The sequence below is a fragment of the Pezoporus flaviventris genome, unplaced genomic scaffold (genome assembly GCF_033815535.1).
Source record: "Pezoporus flaviventris isolate CSIRO_AGI_PZ_B2104156 unplaced genomic scaffold, CSIRO_AGI_Pfla_v1 ptg000013l, whole genome shotgun sequence".
NCBI lineage: Eukaryota > Metazoa > Chordata > Aves > Psittaciformes > Psittacidae > Pezoporus > Pezoporus flaviventris.
In genome coordinates, this window is record NW_026892561.1 from 23,725,309 (window position 1) to 23,742,399 (window position 17,091).

The 17,091-nt window shown below is 52.9% G+C and overlaps 1 protein-coding gene across 2 annotated transcripts in view; it reads left to right on the plus strand.

The window, feature by feature from the left end:
• The window catches only part of MASP1 (MBL associated serine protease 1), a 25,155-nt gene extending 8,378 nt beyond the window's left edge, over positions 1–16,777 (plus strand). Inside the window, exons 3-11 of one of the 2 annotated variants that reach the window (XM_061452189.1) lie at positions 2,268–2,445; positions 2,715–2,846; positions 3,312–3,508; positions 3,809–3,956; positions 4,472–4,590; positions 5,427–5,505; positions 9,903–10,040; positions 10,988–11,062; positions 14,193–16,777. In XM_061452189.1, the coding sequence (XP_061308173.1) occupies positions 2,268–2,445; positions 2,715–2,846; positions 3,312–3,508; positions 3,809–3,956; positions 4,472–4,590; positions 5,427–5,505; positions 9,903–10,040; positions 10,988–11,062; positions 14,193–15,088 (1,962 nt within the window). In that variant the 3' untranslated portion in view covers positions 15,089–16,777. Of the gene's footprint in view, positions 1–2,267; positions 2,446–2,714; positions 2,847–3,311; positions 3,509–3,808; positions 3,957–4,471; positions 4,591–5,426; positions 5,506–7,110; positions 7,675–9,902; positions 10,041–10,987; positions 11,063–14,192 lie in introns of those variants that run through there. The other variant, XM_061452190.1, reaches the window with a different exon arrangement.
• The last annotated feature ends 314 nt before the right edge of the window (positions 16,778–17,091 follow it).

Here is a 17,091-nt window from a genome sequence, read left to right on the forward strand (position 1 = left end):
CTCCCTGGGGCTCGGGGCATGGGACCCATCACAGATAAGAGGCCTTGGATACCTTCATCAAGAAGTCCACAGCTCTGGGGCCTCATCCTGCCAATCTGGGGCTGTATCCAGGGATGCTGGTGGCAGTGTTGGGGCTGGACCCATGGCAGGAGCATCCTTAGGTCAAGACATGGGGCACAAGGGCAGGTTTTGCCATTCCTCAGTGATGCTACGCTGCAGGTCCTGCACCGACCAGGGCTGGAGGAGAGGGATGGGAGCCCACATGATGGTCCATGTGTCCCTGCAGAGGTGACAGCCACCAGCCCTGCCCAGAGCAGTTGGCTGGAAATTGCTCCTTCTCACAGCTTCCCTTAAGAAAAAGCAGTTCCTGCACAAAAGGCTGCATGCCACGTGCTTGCGCAGCCAAGACTGCATGATGGGGCCAAATGCCGTTTTCCTTTGCTTTTAGTGATGGCGCTCCCGTTTGTCAGTCTGAAACACTATTTCATTTCAAAACAAGCTTTCTTTCAAATTTAAAAGAGTTTCTAAAGCACCACAGTATATTTCAAAGGGATTGAAACCAGATGGATCCCAAATTACTTGTTTTCCTTTTTTTTTTTTTTCCCCAGAACACTGTTTCACACAAAAAAAAGCTAAAATTCAATTGGGTTTTTGTCCCAGTGCAGGCACATGTTTTTTCTCCGAATTCTCAAAATTTATCATCGGAAAGTCTCTCTCTCTTTTCTGGCCAGCTCCAGCTTGTATGAGAAGATGGAAAATATCTGGAGGCAATGTCAAGGCATGCTGAGTTGCCATTTCCATGTTGGCTTTCCCTGGTGTGAGCGAGTTTCCGCCTGCTTGTTCAGCCCTGGGAAATTTCCCTTTCAGCCCCAGACCCTCCTGAGCCAGCGCATCCCGAGGGTATCCAGGAGACAGGGATGAAGCCAGAGGAGAGTCTTGCCTCTGAGGCCATGCAAGCTGAGGATGGTGTTTCAACGCCTCTGGGATTCCATGGGTCCCAGAGCTGGCGGCTGTTTCCCCAGGCATGTGCTGGGGGACTGCATGCTTCATAATGGCCTCAATAGCACTGGCTTGGCACCAGAGGCAGCAAACTGCTGTGGTGGTGTTCATAGCATTCCTCAGACTAGGGGTTATTCATATTTATATTCATATCTCCTGGGGGAAAGCAGGCGGGATACTGGGAACCAGCTGGGAGAGGTTATGGTTGAGACAGGGGCTGGAGATGAGATGTACAGAATGAGTTGGGGTCAATGCTGAAATGGTCCTGGAGAAAATGGCAAGGAAAAAAGAGGAAAGGGAGTTTCCGGGGGAAAACCGGAGGGTTTTCTCCAGGGGTTACAGTGCTTTAAGGCACAGGTGAGGCTCTGCTTTAAAGGGACACACATAGACACTAGTGAGCATGCTGATGTGCCAACATGACACACTGGCCCATTGGTGCTCTGCTGTAGCCCTCCTGAGTGCATAGATCAGAGTCCAAAGGAGGTCTGGAGCCAGATAGGGACCCTGGGTGGCAGGGACAAGACCCAGCTGATGCAAGCCAGCCCAGGGGACAGAAGCACCATCCACGTTACAGCTCCTGCTTTGAGCTGATGCAGAACCAATGGGCAGGGGCTTCTCTGGGATCTCAGTGCCCTCCCAGCAGCACAGCCCTCATGCAGATGCTGCTGCACAGATCAGCATTTGGGCCAAGGGAGGAGGTGAGGGGGAGTGTCTCAGGTGCCAATAGGTCTGAGTGGGAATGACACTCAGGGCTGATTTTCACACCCTTTCTTCCCACCACCTGGCTACATCCTCATCCCACTTCCCAAACAGACTCCCTACCTGCATCCTCCCCCTTACACCCCCGAGCTCTTCCTTATATCCCAGATGCTGCCTGCTCTCATCATCTGCTTCAGAAGCTCTGGGCAGAGCAGGCAGAGTCCCTGCTTGCCTGCAGAAGGTGAAGCGGATGCAGCGGGAATGGTTGGAAATTGCTGTTCCAAAGGTGGTCTGGGGAGGGCCAAGGCAGCACAAGGCTGAGCAGGACAAGGCACCCAGGGGCCCAGAGCTGCATCCTTAGACTGTGGCTGGCAAAGGCTGCTGGATGGGCAGCCTGCCCCACAGAGATACTGCAGAGCCCTGGCAGGGAGCAGGCTGGGGAAGCACAGGCAGAGATGTGAGCTCTGAGGTGCAGAGCATGACTCCAATCCTGACCTCCTGCAGGAAAGCTCTCTGGCTGGCAGACATCCAAGCCCTGCGAAGCACTCACCCGTTCTTTCTGCTAACAGATTGAAGCTGAGGACCAGGAGCTGGCAACCTTCTGCGGCAGGGAGACCACAGACACAGAGCAGGCTCCTGGCCAGCAAGTGATCCTGTCCCCAGGGCCCTACATGGGCCTCACTTTCAGGTCTGACTTCTCCAACGAGGAACGCTTCACCGGCTTTGATGCCCATTACACTGCCGTGGGTAAGAAGCAGTTCAGCTTGCAGGACCAGCCTCTTAGGGTAGCAAAATAAATTTGATGGGATCATACCCCAGGCCAGCCTTGGGGACCCTAGCAAGAGAAGTCCTTGTATGCAGCCCTTGGGCCATATGGGACTCATTGGGTGCCATATGGGACTCATTTGGTGCCATATGGGACAACTAGCTTCTCAGTGTTGTGACAAATGTCACCACAAGGTGTGACATGTGGAGGGCTGCAGGGTGACCTCCCTTCCTTGTTATCTTCATCCTAGATGTGGATGAGTGCCTGGAGAAAAGTGATGAGGAGCTGGCGTGTGACCACTACTGCCACAACTACATTGGCGGGTACTACTGCTCCTGCAGGTTCGGTTACATCCTCCATTCCGACAACAGGACCTGCAAAGGTACTACCTAGGCACAGCTTGGATGTGGAGATGGTCACACAGAGGGGTCCCTGAGGAGGCAACAGACCTACCAAACACATGCAAAACTGCCCTCTTTCGCTGCCAGAGCAAACAAGTTGCCTCTTCCCCTACACACCAATAGCATGGGACTGAAGAGTGCCTAAGGCCTGTAGTTCTCTTGTAGGGAAAGGAGATGTGGTTTCTCCTATGGGCTGTGCTTCTCAAGTCAGAGACATTAAAAGGTTTAGTCTTAGCTTTGAATCTGCATCATGTAGATTACCTGGGATTAGCTCACAGCCCAGGACTTCTATGCCACAGGCATATCTGGAGATTGGCTGGGTGAGGTCCCCCTTGCACAGTCCCATATTTGGGTCCAGCAGACCCCAGTCCACTGTGAGGGCTGCTGAGTGGTCAGGGCTGGGATGCGGCTGGCAGGGTCCTGAGAGAGCCATGGGTGTATTTCAGTGGAGTGCAGCGACAACCTGTACACCCAGAGGAGCGGGGTGGTCACCAGCGCCGACTTCCCCAGCCCCTACCCCAAGAGCTCAGACTGCCTGTACCGTATCGAGCTGGAGGAGGGTTTCTTCATTACCCTTAGCTTCGAGGAGAGTTTCGATGTGGAAGACCACCCCGAGGTGACCTGTCCTTATGACTACATCAAGGTGAGCTGGCCTCTGCACACTCTTCCCATCCCACACTCCTGTCACTTCCCCAGTGCCCTGGTGATGGGACGGAAATCATCCTTGTCTACACACTAGTGCACAAGTGACCCCATGTCTCTTACCACATCTGATTTTGACCCTCTCAGCCAACAGTGACCCTCTTTCAGTTCACATGTCCCCAACACATGGTGCTTAAATCCCACTGACCCCACCACAGCCCCATTAGCCAGCCTCAGGGTGAAGCAGTCCTCAGGGATCAAAGATCCCCCTCAAACCACCCACTCTTCTTTGCCTTGGCAGATCAAAGCTGGAAATAGGGAGTTTGGCCCTTTCTGTGGAGAGAAGTCCCCAGGACGCATTGAAACTCAAACCAATAGCGTTCAGATCCTCTTCCACAGTGACAACTCTGGAGAGAACAGGGGCTGGAAGCTGTCATACACAGCTATTGGTAACTGCTCATGCTTTCCTCTGTTTGCTGGGCTTGGGCAATGGGAAGGGTTTTATAAACCCTGCAGGTGGAGAACATGAATTTGGTGGTCCATGATCCCATCTCCAGAAAGGGTCTGTTACAGAAATCATATGAGGAGAGGAATAAAATAACAAGGAACCTCCTTTCTATTTTTTTCCCTACTCAAGATGAGCTCTGAAACAAGACCACGTTGCAAAGCAGAGCATATTTGGGCAGGATAATTGCACAAGCTACTGTTAATAGCTCCCAGCTAATATTTGGGCTAATAATTTGGTTTTGCCCAAAGCCAGGGTATTACATCTAGAGGAAACACTTGGAGCCTCCACTTCTTCCAGGAGAAGAGTCTGGCTGACCAAGCCAGTGTAGGCTAACAGCAAGAGCAGGGCAGGGATGCTCGGACTGCACAACATGAACTGGGTGGCAGAGCTGGGGCTCCACTTCCTGTTACTGATTCAGCTGAGTTTTGGTTTGCTTCATTTGCTTTTTATTCAAAGGAAACCCTTGCCCATTGGTACAACCACCAATCAATGGGAAAATCGAGCCTTCCCAAGCCAAGTACACCTTCAAAGACCAGGTTGTCATCAGCTGCAACACCGGATACAAAGTACTGAAGGTATGGGGTGACCCTGTGGAGCTGGGCACCTGGGTAGGAAAGGATGGGATCCTTCCTCCCAAAGCCACTGCATCTCTGGGAGAGTGAACGTAATCCACATACACTTACTTAATTCCCAGGGGCAAGGAATAAGCCTCCTCTGAGAGCCACCACCTTTGCTTTCCAGAGGAAGAGAGGAGATGGCTCCTTCCCAAGCCACCCTCCAGCATCCCTCCAGAGCTGCCAGTCTCACAGAATGCCAGGCTTGGCACCTCTGCCAGGGAAGAAGTCAGTAAAAGCCCCAGGGGAGCTGCCAGAACTGTGCCTGCTCTCCACCTAGGCAGGCTCTGGCTCAGCTTTCTGGGCAGCCCTGCAGACCAGGAGGTTCTCTGGGACTTTGGAACAGCTTCAGCTAGTCAAGGGGGCTGGGATTTTGGCAGGCCCTCGCTGGGAAACAGCTGGGAGCCACAGGGAGTGCGGGTGACTCACGGGGTGGCTGTCTTCCCTCCAAACCAGTAGCCTGCTTTGACTTCCAACATGGAGCTGGGTATTTCTCTGATCTCTTCCCAGCCCCATCCTTCATGCAGAGCTGCCTCCTGACCCATCCCAGCACCTAGAATAGGAATAAATGACTCCAGGGTTTTTTGTGTTCAGCAAGTCACTGAGATGCGGGCAACAATAAAACTTTTCAAGATTTTCATTATGATTATATTGCCATATTTAGCTAGGAAAGTCCTCCTCCAGGAGGGTCTGGATATAGCTTGACTTAATCACCAAGAAATTGGCAGTTTATGGAGAGATTGATTTTCTTGCCTTGTACATTGATAGTATTTTTTTTGCTGGCATCTTCTGCACAGGATAACCTGGAAAGTGATTCCTTCCAGATTGAGTGTCTAAAGGATGGGACGTGGAGTAACAAGATCCCTATCTGCAAAAGTAAGAACACCCTTCCCCACCCTGCCAATGTCCTGCTGAAATAATTTCATGCTAAAGGGAGCTGCCTTGCCAGAGTGGAGTTCCTTACTCAGAGACTCAAACCCAGCCAGAGAGGCTACGTAACTCTGCAAAGCTCTTTTGGCTCATTCTTGGGTAACAGAGGGGCTCGTTCCAAACGCCACAAGCAGGAGGTTGGTGCTTTTATTTAGATTACTCGTATAACTTGATTTGCGAGCCGCTTGGCTCTCTCCTTCTCAAAGAAAGAGCAAGCCTGGCTCTCGAGAGCTGGGTGTGTTGGATAAATCTGACATAACTTGGGGTAATCTAATTCCTGGTACAAATTTCCTTCCCAGTGGAGGCTACTAAGACCCAGGGTGTTAGGTCCCAGGCACTAGCCTAAACTGAGTGCTGCTCAGCCAAGTGAAAGGGAAAAGTTGCCCAAATATTTGCAAACCTTAAAAACAGGAGAAAAGGGGAGAAGAAAGGAGATGCCATTTGAAAGGACAGGTGATGATTTGCATCACCCCTTCTTTCATCTAACCCAGCTCCTCTGTCAGCTCAGGCTTGGCAGATGTACCCGATAAGACATTTCTCCTTTCCCCCAAACACCCCCAGCCCTCAGGAAGGTGCTCACTGCTGCTCAGCCGGCTGTGAGGCTGTCCCAGAGAGGAGAAAAGGAGTAAGCACACCCAGAGAAGGTCCCAAGACCTTCCAGGAGAGGCCAGATGAGATGCTCTAAGGGGATGTTGGGATCCAGGCTCTCCTCATCTGGGGAGATCCTTTTTCTTTTAATGATATTGTGGATCTTACCTTAGAAGAGCATTTCTGGAGCTTTAATTCATGTTTTCTCATTCAAAATGAAAATTGTGAGGCTCTCAGACCTGCTAAATCAATTTGTATCTGAAAGGGCTCCTTAGAAATTGTGGGGTCAGAGATGCCCCTGCCCTACCAAGGAAATCCCCACTCCTACAACTCTTACTACCAGTCTCCCATTGATTTTACCCAGCTTAAACGGTGATCAGATGAAAATTGGCATTGATCAGAAAAAAAAAAGAACAAATATTTTTAATCCCAGGAAGTATTATTTTTTTTAAATGATTACCTACATTGCTCGAGACGGGCTGGAACTGATCCCTTCTTGTGTGGTATGACTCACCACACTAAATTTCTAGGACTTTTTGGGGAAAGCCAAGAAGCCCCTAAATGGGCAGTGCAGGCCTCCAAAGTGCAATGCCTCCCACCTCCCCAGGATGTGTGGGAGAGGCAGGGCACAAGCAAAACCAGTTTTAGAACGCAATGCAGAAAATAGAAAACTTCTCAGCCAAGGTGGATAAAATCCAGCTCCGTGGCCTGGCGAGTCTGAACACAAACCAGTGACAGCCTCTCCCAGCCCCTGTCCCCAATTTGCCCTGGGCAAGCAGAGCAAGTAGGTCCCCGGCACAGCCCTGGCTCCGCCGGCACCCGCAGCACGCTGGCACGGCTTGCTGGGCTCTCATTAATGATTGCTGGTGTTTTGGGGGCTGGGTTTCCTGCATGCCTCTTTCTGCTCATCTACTAATTGGGCTTTCTCTCTGCTCTCCTCCTTCCCCTCTGCTTTCGGTGCAGCTGCAGATAGAGCCGACAACCAGACAGAGGGAAGAGCCGGCTCGGAGCAAGTGGCCGCGTGAGGCTGGTGCCGGCTGCGCCGCCACGACGGGCAGCCTGTCTCAGTGTCCCTCTGATCTATCCGGTACCGAGGGCATGTCCCCTTTGCCCCTGGTCCGGCTGCCAAACCCATCTCTGCGGCTTGTCTAACTGGCATGGCACTCTTAATCCCCTGCGTCTGGTGCTTTCTTAACTCCATCTCGAGAAGGGGAAAGAAATTTGGAATCAATTCCCTTTCCCTGCTGTCACACTACTCCACGGGAAGGGTGCCTGCCCAGCCCCATTGCCTGGGGACCGTGTGCTGCCACCAGCTCCCAGCACGTCCTCTGCATCCCTCCCTCTCCACTCAGATGCCTCAGCCAGCCTGGCTCCCCCCTCAAGGCAGCCGTTACAAAAGGAGCGCAGCATGGCCGCCTGGTTGGTTGGTTGCTTGTTTGGATTCAGCCTCCCGCTGCCCTTCCTCCCTGGCTGCCCTTCCTCCCTGGCCCAGCATCACAAATAAGAAACACTCCTTCCTTTTTTCTCTCTGAGAGTCCTGGTGCCTTTCAAGCCCTCTGGGCAAGGAGGTCTGGAGGATGGGTTGGCATCACCAGCCCTTTCCTGCACACATCGAGCCCTGGCTCCAGCACAGGGGGATGGATGCTCCTCTGCTTCTCTTTGCAGTGCTGGCCCAGCAGAGGCAAAGACAGTCTGGCCTCAAGCTGATTGCAGCTGAGGAAGGTCAGAGCTTTGTGTCTGGTCCCGCTCATGTCCCCAAGAGCCATGGGCGTGCACCCTTGACTCCCCAAGGCACCAGAGGCTTCACTGGGAGGATGCTGGAATGTGTTCTCTGTTCCTACAATGACACTAATACTAAATGGCCACTTTCCTGAGGGAAAAGTCTGGAAAAGTGCACGACATAAACTCCCTGTGCTCACCCTTTCAGCAGGACCCAGGACACTGCTGGAGTAACACCTCTGTGCAAGAGCCCATTCTCCAGGCATCAGGCCTGCTGCAGGCCTGGGGGACACAGAAGGAGGGGATGCACTGTGCCGGCCAGTGGATGCTGCCCTGCAGCTATAAACAACCCCAGAGCAGATGTGGAAGCCGGGCTGGTCCCCCAGTATCCACTCCCTCCTTCCTGCAAACCCAAGCATCCCCCAGTTCCTTACAAATGCCCCATGGTTTCTGGTACCATGGCACAGGAGCACGGTGCACCCAAGTACCCTGGGAATTGAGCAGGAAAGCTCAGTCAAGGACCCCTCGGTCTGGAGAGGGCTCTGTGTCCCCTCCTCTGCCCCTCTGCAAGGCACAAGTGCCCAGAGCCTCTACCCAACCTGGCTGAACCCACACACCCCTGCTGTCCTTACAGTGGGTGGAGGGCACCCTGGTGAGCAGTGAGGTCCAGAGTTTCATTCATCCAAGCAATTAGGCAATCCTGAGCATCAGTACATGTCCCTGGTCCAGGTACCACTCCTAGTGAATTCTCTCTTAGTTAGCCTGGATCACTGTGTAAGGAGTTCTGCCTCCTGTCCCACCCCCTTTGCATCCTGGAGCACATGGAGACCCACAGAGCTCACATCATCCCTGATCCATAGGGCCTGCTTTGTGCAAAGTCACCCATCCCCTACTCAACCTCTCATCTTAAATGTGGCAGAACTCAGCACCACATCTCCCAGCAGGATCAGACCCCAGTTCCTGGACAGGGCAGAGGGAGGTTGCATGGCATCACCTGGGTGTGCTGTGAACTGTCCCCAAGGCAGGGAGCTGCACTTTCCATGGCTCTGGTGGATGAGCGGCCTCTCAGCTTTGGTTCCTTCCTGGAGTGGGTGGCACAAGCCCAGTTCAGGGGACAAGCTGGGAGTAGAGGCTGGGCAGGGCAGGGCACTGTGAGGGATGTGGGGGAGAAAGGGGACCATGGACAGGTCATGGGGAAGGGAAATGGCGACCTTCTCCATCATACCCTGAGCCCACACCAGAGATGGGTGAAGCAGAGCCAACCTTGCCCATGTCCTGGGGGGTGGAGCAGATGAGGTCTCACGAACATCTGCTGGCCTCCCAGACCAGTTCAGCCACACTGTCAGTGTCCTTCATCCCCTGCCATTGCAGGCAGCCAGAACCACGGGTTGCTTAGCCTGATCTGCAAATGCTTATCAGCACTGAATGGTGAGCAAGACCCAGAGCAGGAGGGATGAGGCCATGCACTCAGCAAAGCCTTGTGCATAAAGGAGCTCCCCTGATGCATGGCATAGGTTAGTGAATCAGTGCCTGCTTTTCCCTGCCAACCATTGCCTATATCAGATACAATAACATACTTTGGGACCATCTCCCAATGGATCTCACCTGCCAGAGCAGGTTTCTTCCCCTTTCAGCGGTATAGCACAGATGTTGCACTAAATGAAGTGCACAGGAGGGGCTCCCAGGGCTGGGTTCTCCACCAGCATAAGTGGTGTTCTCCATACAGCCTGTGGGTGAGATGTGCTGTTGGTATTCAGCACTATTGCCTGCATGCCCTGTCTTTGCAGGGTGGCAGTGTTGGGTGCTCAGGAGGGTGGGCTGCTCTGGCTGGGGATAGCCTCCTGCTGCCATCTGAGACCATGTCAGGCTGTGCCCCCTACAGTGCCCTAGAGAAATGGGGTACAGGACTATGCAGGCCCTCATTCTGCCCCATAGGACCACCATCACATGCCAAAGCCCAGCATTACTGTCCACTGGCTGGATGGGCACCCAAGACATAGCACAGGCCTCAACCCCCCTTCTGTGTTGGCTTTCAGTTGCTGACTGCAAAGCGCCGCCGGAGCTGGAGCATGGCTTTGTCACTTTCTCCTCAAGGAACAACCTGACCACCTACCGAGCAACCATCCAGTACCACTGCCAACATCCCTACTACCACATGGCCCCCAACAACACCGGTGAGCAGTGGGACTGGGCCACATCCCCAGGGCACGGTGTGGGTGGGTGCGTGGCCATGCGTGTGTGTATTTGCAAGCGGGGGAAGCTTAGGATGGCCCCTCTGGGATGCTCTGCAAGCAGTAGGCTGTGGATGTAGCTTACACGCATCGTACCCTGCATCTGCACTGCCTGGATCGTGAGACTGATCACATCCTGCTCTGCAACGAGGTAGGATGGGAGTTACCACTGTCTGGTGCTTTGCATGTTTCACAGCCTCAGCAGAGCAGAGTGATTGTTTTTCTGCACTCTGCCTTCTTACTCTGCCATCTGCTCCCTGCAGCCTATGGAATTTTCTGTGTGTCTGTGAAAGGAGATGCTGCAGCAGAGAGCAGCAGGGCCAACAGTCTCAGAAAGGGATCCTCCAGAAGGCTCCTCACCCCAGCAACCAATCGTCCAGCATAGCCAAAGCCAAAGAGACAGCAGTAGGATCATGGCAGAGTTTCCCCCTAAACCCCTGGTCCAGAACCACAGAGACACTACAAAGTGCTTTGCCAAGCATCCCAGGTCTCTACATCTTTCAGAGCTAGCTCTTCTTCCTCTCTCAGCATGCAAAGCCAAAGGATTTCCTCACATTCCTGTCTCCCTGCTTGTATCCCCCCTGCAATACCTGCTGGCCCCATGTGTCTGGTCCCAGCGTCCTGCATGCATTAGCAGAACAGGCACTGGCAGCATTACCAGAGCAGCACTGCCAGCCAAGGCTGAGGGCACAGCACAGCCCTCCAGACAACTCAAGGCAATGAAACTGAGGATGTGGCATGTCCATGGATGCAGGGCCGCCAGGGCTGCCCAGGGAATGGAGCACAGAGGGTGTAAAAGGGAGCACATCTGGGAGCTGGCCAACATCTCATTGCAGAAGACACCCCTCGTGCCAGAACCACAGCCCAGCTAATGCTTTGCTCTTTTCCAGCCACTTACACGTGTGATGCATCAGGGGTATGGAGGAGTGAAGAGCTGGGGACCAAGCTGCCATCCTGCCGACCAGGTACTAGTGCTGGGGTGGCCAGTTCCCATGGCAAGGGGTGCAAGGCAGGGATGTGCCATCAGAGAATGTCTCCCCTCCCGATGTGACATATTGTTTCTCTAGGCAGGGACCCTGCTCCCTGGTGACCATGCAATATGCCTTAAGTATATGTATACAACTGCTCCGATGTATGGACAGGAAGGTGGTGGGGTCAGAGGCCTCCTGCTATCCCAGCTGGTCCAGAAGGTCAGGATGCAGTGGTGGCACTGGACAGCAGTGATGAGGGCCTGTCTCTCTGTCAGTAAAGGGCAGCAGTGGGTCATAGCCACCCCATCTGTCAGGGCTCCCCAGGCTCCCTACTCCAACAGTCAAGGAAACCAGGAGCCCAGGACAGAGCCATTGGCTGTGTTCAACCCTTAGTATCACCGGAGATGGCTTCAGCCAAGGGCAGAGCATTACCTGCCCCAGCACCGCTGGCTGTCAGCTCCCATTAGCAGTGTGTCCACATGCAGAAGCAATTAGCACCTCTCCAAGCCTTGCACAAAAACCCAGCCGCTTTGCAGGGAAGGAAAAGTCCCAAGCCTTTGAGCAGTAGCAGAAATGTTTGCAGCCAGCAAGTTTCCAGGCCAGGCGCCCATTTGGGATTAAACAAAAGTCCCTGGGATGTTGGCTGGCCATAGCCAAGCATGGGGCCAGCTGCAGCTGCCAGGCGGGGGGGGGAACGGGACGGACGGGCAGTGCTGGAGGCAGCCCTGGGTGCAGCTGCAGTCTGATATGCAGGAACAGCTCTCCAGAGAGGTGCAGGGACCCAGCTGCCGTGGAGCTGCTGCCGCCACAACCACCTTGGGGCTGGGGAGGCTCAGGCTCATGGAGGGTATCTGCTCTTGCCCACACTGCACAACTGCAAGGCCAGAGGAGGGACCCCCTCAGATTCCCTACATCTCATGGAGGTCTGAGATCAGGGCTGTGGCTGCTTTTGTTGCGGTGGCTGCTCCCTGCATCTCTCCTTGATGTTTCAGCCTGAACTAATTTGAGCTGGGAGCATATGGGGACATCTTTTGGGGCCATAGCTGCTTTCATGGGCCACTTCCAGGCCTCCTGATTAGTGACAGAAGTCAAAGAGACTTCGGGAAAACGGAAAATCCCAGAGAGAGGGTGATGCTCTCCTGAGATTGGGATCTGCAGGCTGCAGCTGGCCAGCTGCTCTTCAGATCTTCCCTGTGTCTCACGCCACCTCCCCATCAATAGGAACTCTTCTTCCAGGCCACTCTGTGCCTGCCGCTGCCATTAGTGGGAGCATTTGCAGCCTGGTCAGCATTTCTGATATGTAATTTAACAGAATAAATATTTGGCTGGATGCACTTCCTCTAAAACCATCTTCCTGGGACAGCCATAAGCTTCGGCGCAGCAGACCAGCCGGGCCGGGATGCAGGAATTATTTGCCTGAGCACATTTTCTATTCCTTGCTGCACTGGGAAAGGCAGGGGAGTGGAGCACATGCAAAGACACTCACCATGCTCCCTGCCCTCCCTGCAGGAGTCACAGTTTTCCTAGCAGCAGACCCCAGCCACAACAAATCCATGTTAGCAGCTCTTGGTGTTCCTGCCCTGGTTGCAGGGTTGACTTTTAGCCCAAATCCAGTCTTGCTTTGGGGCTTTGTGTCCCCACCTTGAAGCACAAGCGGCACTGGGGCAGAGTCCTGGCACTTTCCTCAGAGGATATGGGTTCCCCTTGCAGACATGGAGGGATGAGACCAGGACATGAGCTGCTGCAGCACAGGACTCTCCCAGGAGTAGAAGGGCAAGCTGGATAAATCTGCTGGAGGCAGCCTGTCATTGCTCTTCAGATATTGATTCTAGGTCTGTTGAGGAGCTGAGCAGAGGGATGCTGGTTTGGCTGCCAGAACTGTGAGGACTTGAGATGCAAGAGTAAACCCCATGGTGCTAGGCAACATCCCACAGCAGAGACTTCCCCAGCCACAGCTCCTCTGGGAGGGCAAATGCCATGGCCATGAGACCACAGACCTCATGAGAGGTCTCAGAGCAAGGGGTGAGGCTGGGCTGATGTCAGGCTTCAGTCCTCTTCCAAACGCTTCCAAACGGCGTTCTCCTGGGTTTCTTGGCACACTGAACAGGAGCCAGGCAAGGGGCTGAATGGTCTGGGAAGAGCATACTGAGGATGCGGGATTACTCATTTGGCCTTTCTGCTTCTGAAGTGGTGTGTATCCAGCCAAATCCCTCCAGAAACTGAGCTGCAAAGTGAGGAATTGCAAAGTACAGGCTAGCCTTCAAGCCATCTCCTTGTCCCACTTACCAGCTCAACTGTACAACTCTTAAGTACAGCCCTGTTTTACTTCAATCCAGGCTTGGCAGAAATCATAGCATCAGAGGTGACACCTGAATTAAGCTGCTTTCTGTCAACCTCTACTTAACCTACTCACACCTAGTCTGCTGCACAGCATCTAAGGCAGCCTGTATTGACAACTAACTCCTGAGCAGGCTTAGCAAAGTTTCACCTAAAATTCTGCATACACAAATATTTTAACCTTTCCCTAAAGAAGGGGGGGAGCGAGTGAACGAGTTACCTGACTGGGTTTAAACCATGACACCAGGTCTTTGAGATAGCAGTATTCCTCCGCTTGCCCTTTCTTAAGGAAGCTGGTAGCACCATGTCCTCATCTGGAGCACAGATCACATAGATGTAAACCAAGACTATGATCTGATACCTCTTAACATGCTTGAAGTCCCACCCTGGCTCACGTGTTTTGCTGAATCCATGCTTGACTTCAGTGTTAGGAGATCTGGTACAGCTTTGGGATAGCTAACCCTGGATGAAAGCCTCCAAGGCTCCGCAGTGTGCTGTACACAGTTCTGACTGACCATATTCATGCCCAGTGGGCAACAGATCACTGCCCTTTTCCACCCCTTTTCCAGGAAGGCAAACCACTGCCACTAGGAATGGTTCCATCAGGGAAAGGAATACCCAAAAGAAGCTGGGGTTGACTTTAGGAAGCAAAACACTTCAGGAGGACAGATGTGTTCCTTTTCCAGACTAACTCCAAAGACCTGTTAGTGTAGGCAGTGAGGTGTAACATCCAGCCTGCTCAAAGCTCTGAAGTGGGCAGTAACTGTCCTGTCCCTTTTGCCCGCAGTGTGCGGCCGGCCGGCTCGTCCTCTGCCAGGGATCATCAAGCGCATCATTGGCGGGCGGAATGCAGAGCCCGGCTTCTTCCCCTGGCAGGCCCTGATTGTGGTGGAGGACATGTCCCGGGTGCCCAACGACAAATGGTTTGGCAGCGGGGCCCTGCTCTCGGACTCCTGGGTGCTGACGGCTGCCCACGTGCTGCGCTCCCAGCGCCGGGACAAGACTGTCATCCCTGTCTCCAAGGAGCACGTCACTGTCTACCTGGCCCTTCATGATGTGAGGAACAAGATGGAGGCTGTCAACAGGACAGTAGAAAGGATCATCCTCCATGAGGAGTTTGACATTCAGAACTACAACCATGACATTGCTCTAGTCAAACTGAAGGAGAAGGTGACCATGGGGAACTATGTCATGCCTGTCTGCCTGCCCCAGTTTGAGCATGAGCTGGAGGGGCCTCACCCCAACACACTGGGGCTGGTGGCTGGCTGGGGTATCTCCAACCCCAACATCACGGTGGATGAGATCATCAGCTCGGGCATGAGGACATTGTCCGATATCCTGCAGTACGTCAAGCTGCCGGTGGTGCTGCACGCAGAGTGCAAGACCAGCTATGAGTCACGGTCAGGGAACTACAGTGTGACTGAGAACATGTTCTGTGCTGGCTACTATGAAGGTGGGAAGGACACTTGCTTGGGAGACAGCGGAGGAGCCTTCGTCATCCAGGACCCGGGAACCCGGAGGTGGGTGGCCCAAGGGCTGGTCTCATGGGGTGGCCCAGAGGAGTGCGGGAGCAAGGAGGTCTATGGTGTGTACACTAAAGTCTCCAACTATGTGGACTGGGTGGAGAAGAAAACGGGCTCCTCGGAGAGGTGGACATTTCTAGACCCGGAGCTGGAGAGATGAGTAACTAAGCAGCCTGCTGCCACAGCTCCCTTTCTTTTGTTGTTGTTTAATGTGCTCCAGACTCTGGTCTTTCGCAAGCAGTAGCCACAACGCTCAGTGCATGCCAGGCCTTTGCCAGCCCTCCACATCATCTGTTTTGCTTGGTCCCACATCCCTTTTCTTGCACTCCTAGGAAATGATTGCTAGGGAGCTGGAGGAAGGGAGCGAAGGGCAAGATCTCAGCTGGCATCCTCAGCTTGTGCTGCCCATCTGCAAACCTCACACACACTCCTGGGGAGCCTACCTCCAAGACAGGACAAAGGCACAGCAATGGAGGCAGCATTTCCCTGCCACCAAAGCTTTGGGCTGTGCAGAGAATTATCCCCATACCTGTGCTCTCCAGCCAGATCTTCCCATCAGATGCAACTGCAGGAGCTGCAGAGGCTACAGACAGTGCAGAAAACCCAGCTCAGCAAGCCTGGATCTCACAGCCCACCCCCCCCATGTAACACCTTTTCTGTGCAAGGTAGGAGTAGTGAGACAGCCCTGAGGATTTGCTATTATTTTTGTTTGCAAACAAACATCCCTGCCTGATGGCATCTCAGGTGATGTCAACCTGGCCCCAGGGATGTAAGCAGGTATCCCCGTTAGCCCTAAACTTCAGCCATGGCTGCCAAGGCAGCACCAGCTCAAATGGGCTACCCTTATCCCACCATGTGGGATGGATGCCCCACAGAAAACACAAAGACAGGGAGCGGGGTTTGGACCCACTGTCACATTCACCTCCAGCCACTAGAACTTCTCCAGCCCTCTATCACCTCAAGCCCTCTCCAGTCTTCCTCCAGACTAGCACTTGGAATGGTTTCCAGCCACAGCAGTCCTCCCAATGGAAGTTTTCCAACACATGAGACAGCATCACACCTGCTGTACCTAAGCAATACTTATTTTCAGCAGAATCATTTCAGACAAAGTGTCCTTTCTGTGTTTTCACCTCTTTTTTAGGGGCCTGGGTAGTCCTGTATGGCAGTGCCTTCATTCTTTCAAGAACCTCATCCTTTCTAACTGCTTTTAAGGCCATTGGTTTGGCTGATTTACAGGTTGTTGATGGTGTTCAGTGTTTGTTCTAATAGGATCCACTGGCCTATTGCAGATGTCCGAGCCATTCTAGACTTACCCTATCTCATTTATCACACAAGAAGTATTCATATCTTCCCACCCATTCTCCATGGTCCACACAAACAAGTAAACCCACCAAGGAACAAGTTCAGATGAGCTGGCCCTCCTTCAGTAAGGACAATCTCCTTCACTTGCCAGCAAAGCTCTCCTATAGCTGTAAGCCACATGCAAAAATTGCCTGCTGTCCTCTCTGCATGCCTGTAGCCTTTTCTGGACCTCTCCTCCTCCTCCTCCTTTGGTTTTGCCATGCAAAGAAGGAGTCAACAGTGAATGAACCACTCAGCCATTTTGGTATAACCCAAAAAGCCATTTGTAGAGCATGCAGAGGAGCACAAGGCCTAAAGAAGGTTAAACTTGCAGACACGCTAAGAACTGTACTCTTGGCTATGTCATGTAACTGCAAGGTATTTTTATATATACATACATATATATATTACTTTTTGATACTACATTCTGAAAAATATCCAATGTCACATAAGGATGGTTCTGTGTAACCTTTCTCCTGAAACAAAATAAAACTTTGATATGTACTGAGCTTGTGCCCTGAGGCTTTTATTCCAAGAGGAACATTACGTTGTTTGCTAGTCCCTGCCACACGCGCCTGTGCTCCCAGGGGGATTCTCACACCGTCCCTCACCCCAACAGCTGCTCAGCCATGGCCTGCCCAGCTTCATGGGCTGAGACAGACCCCGACCATCCAGGAATACAAACTACAGAAGATGAGATTCTGCCCTTCAATTATTTATAACCTCAGCACTTCACTCAAGATAGGGACAGTGGCAGCAGGAGAGTGCAGCAACCTGTTCTCTGGGAATAGCAATTAAATCTGGGTTCAACTGACATACAGA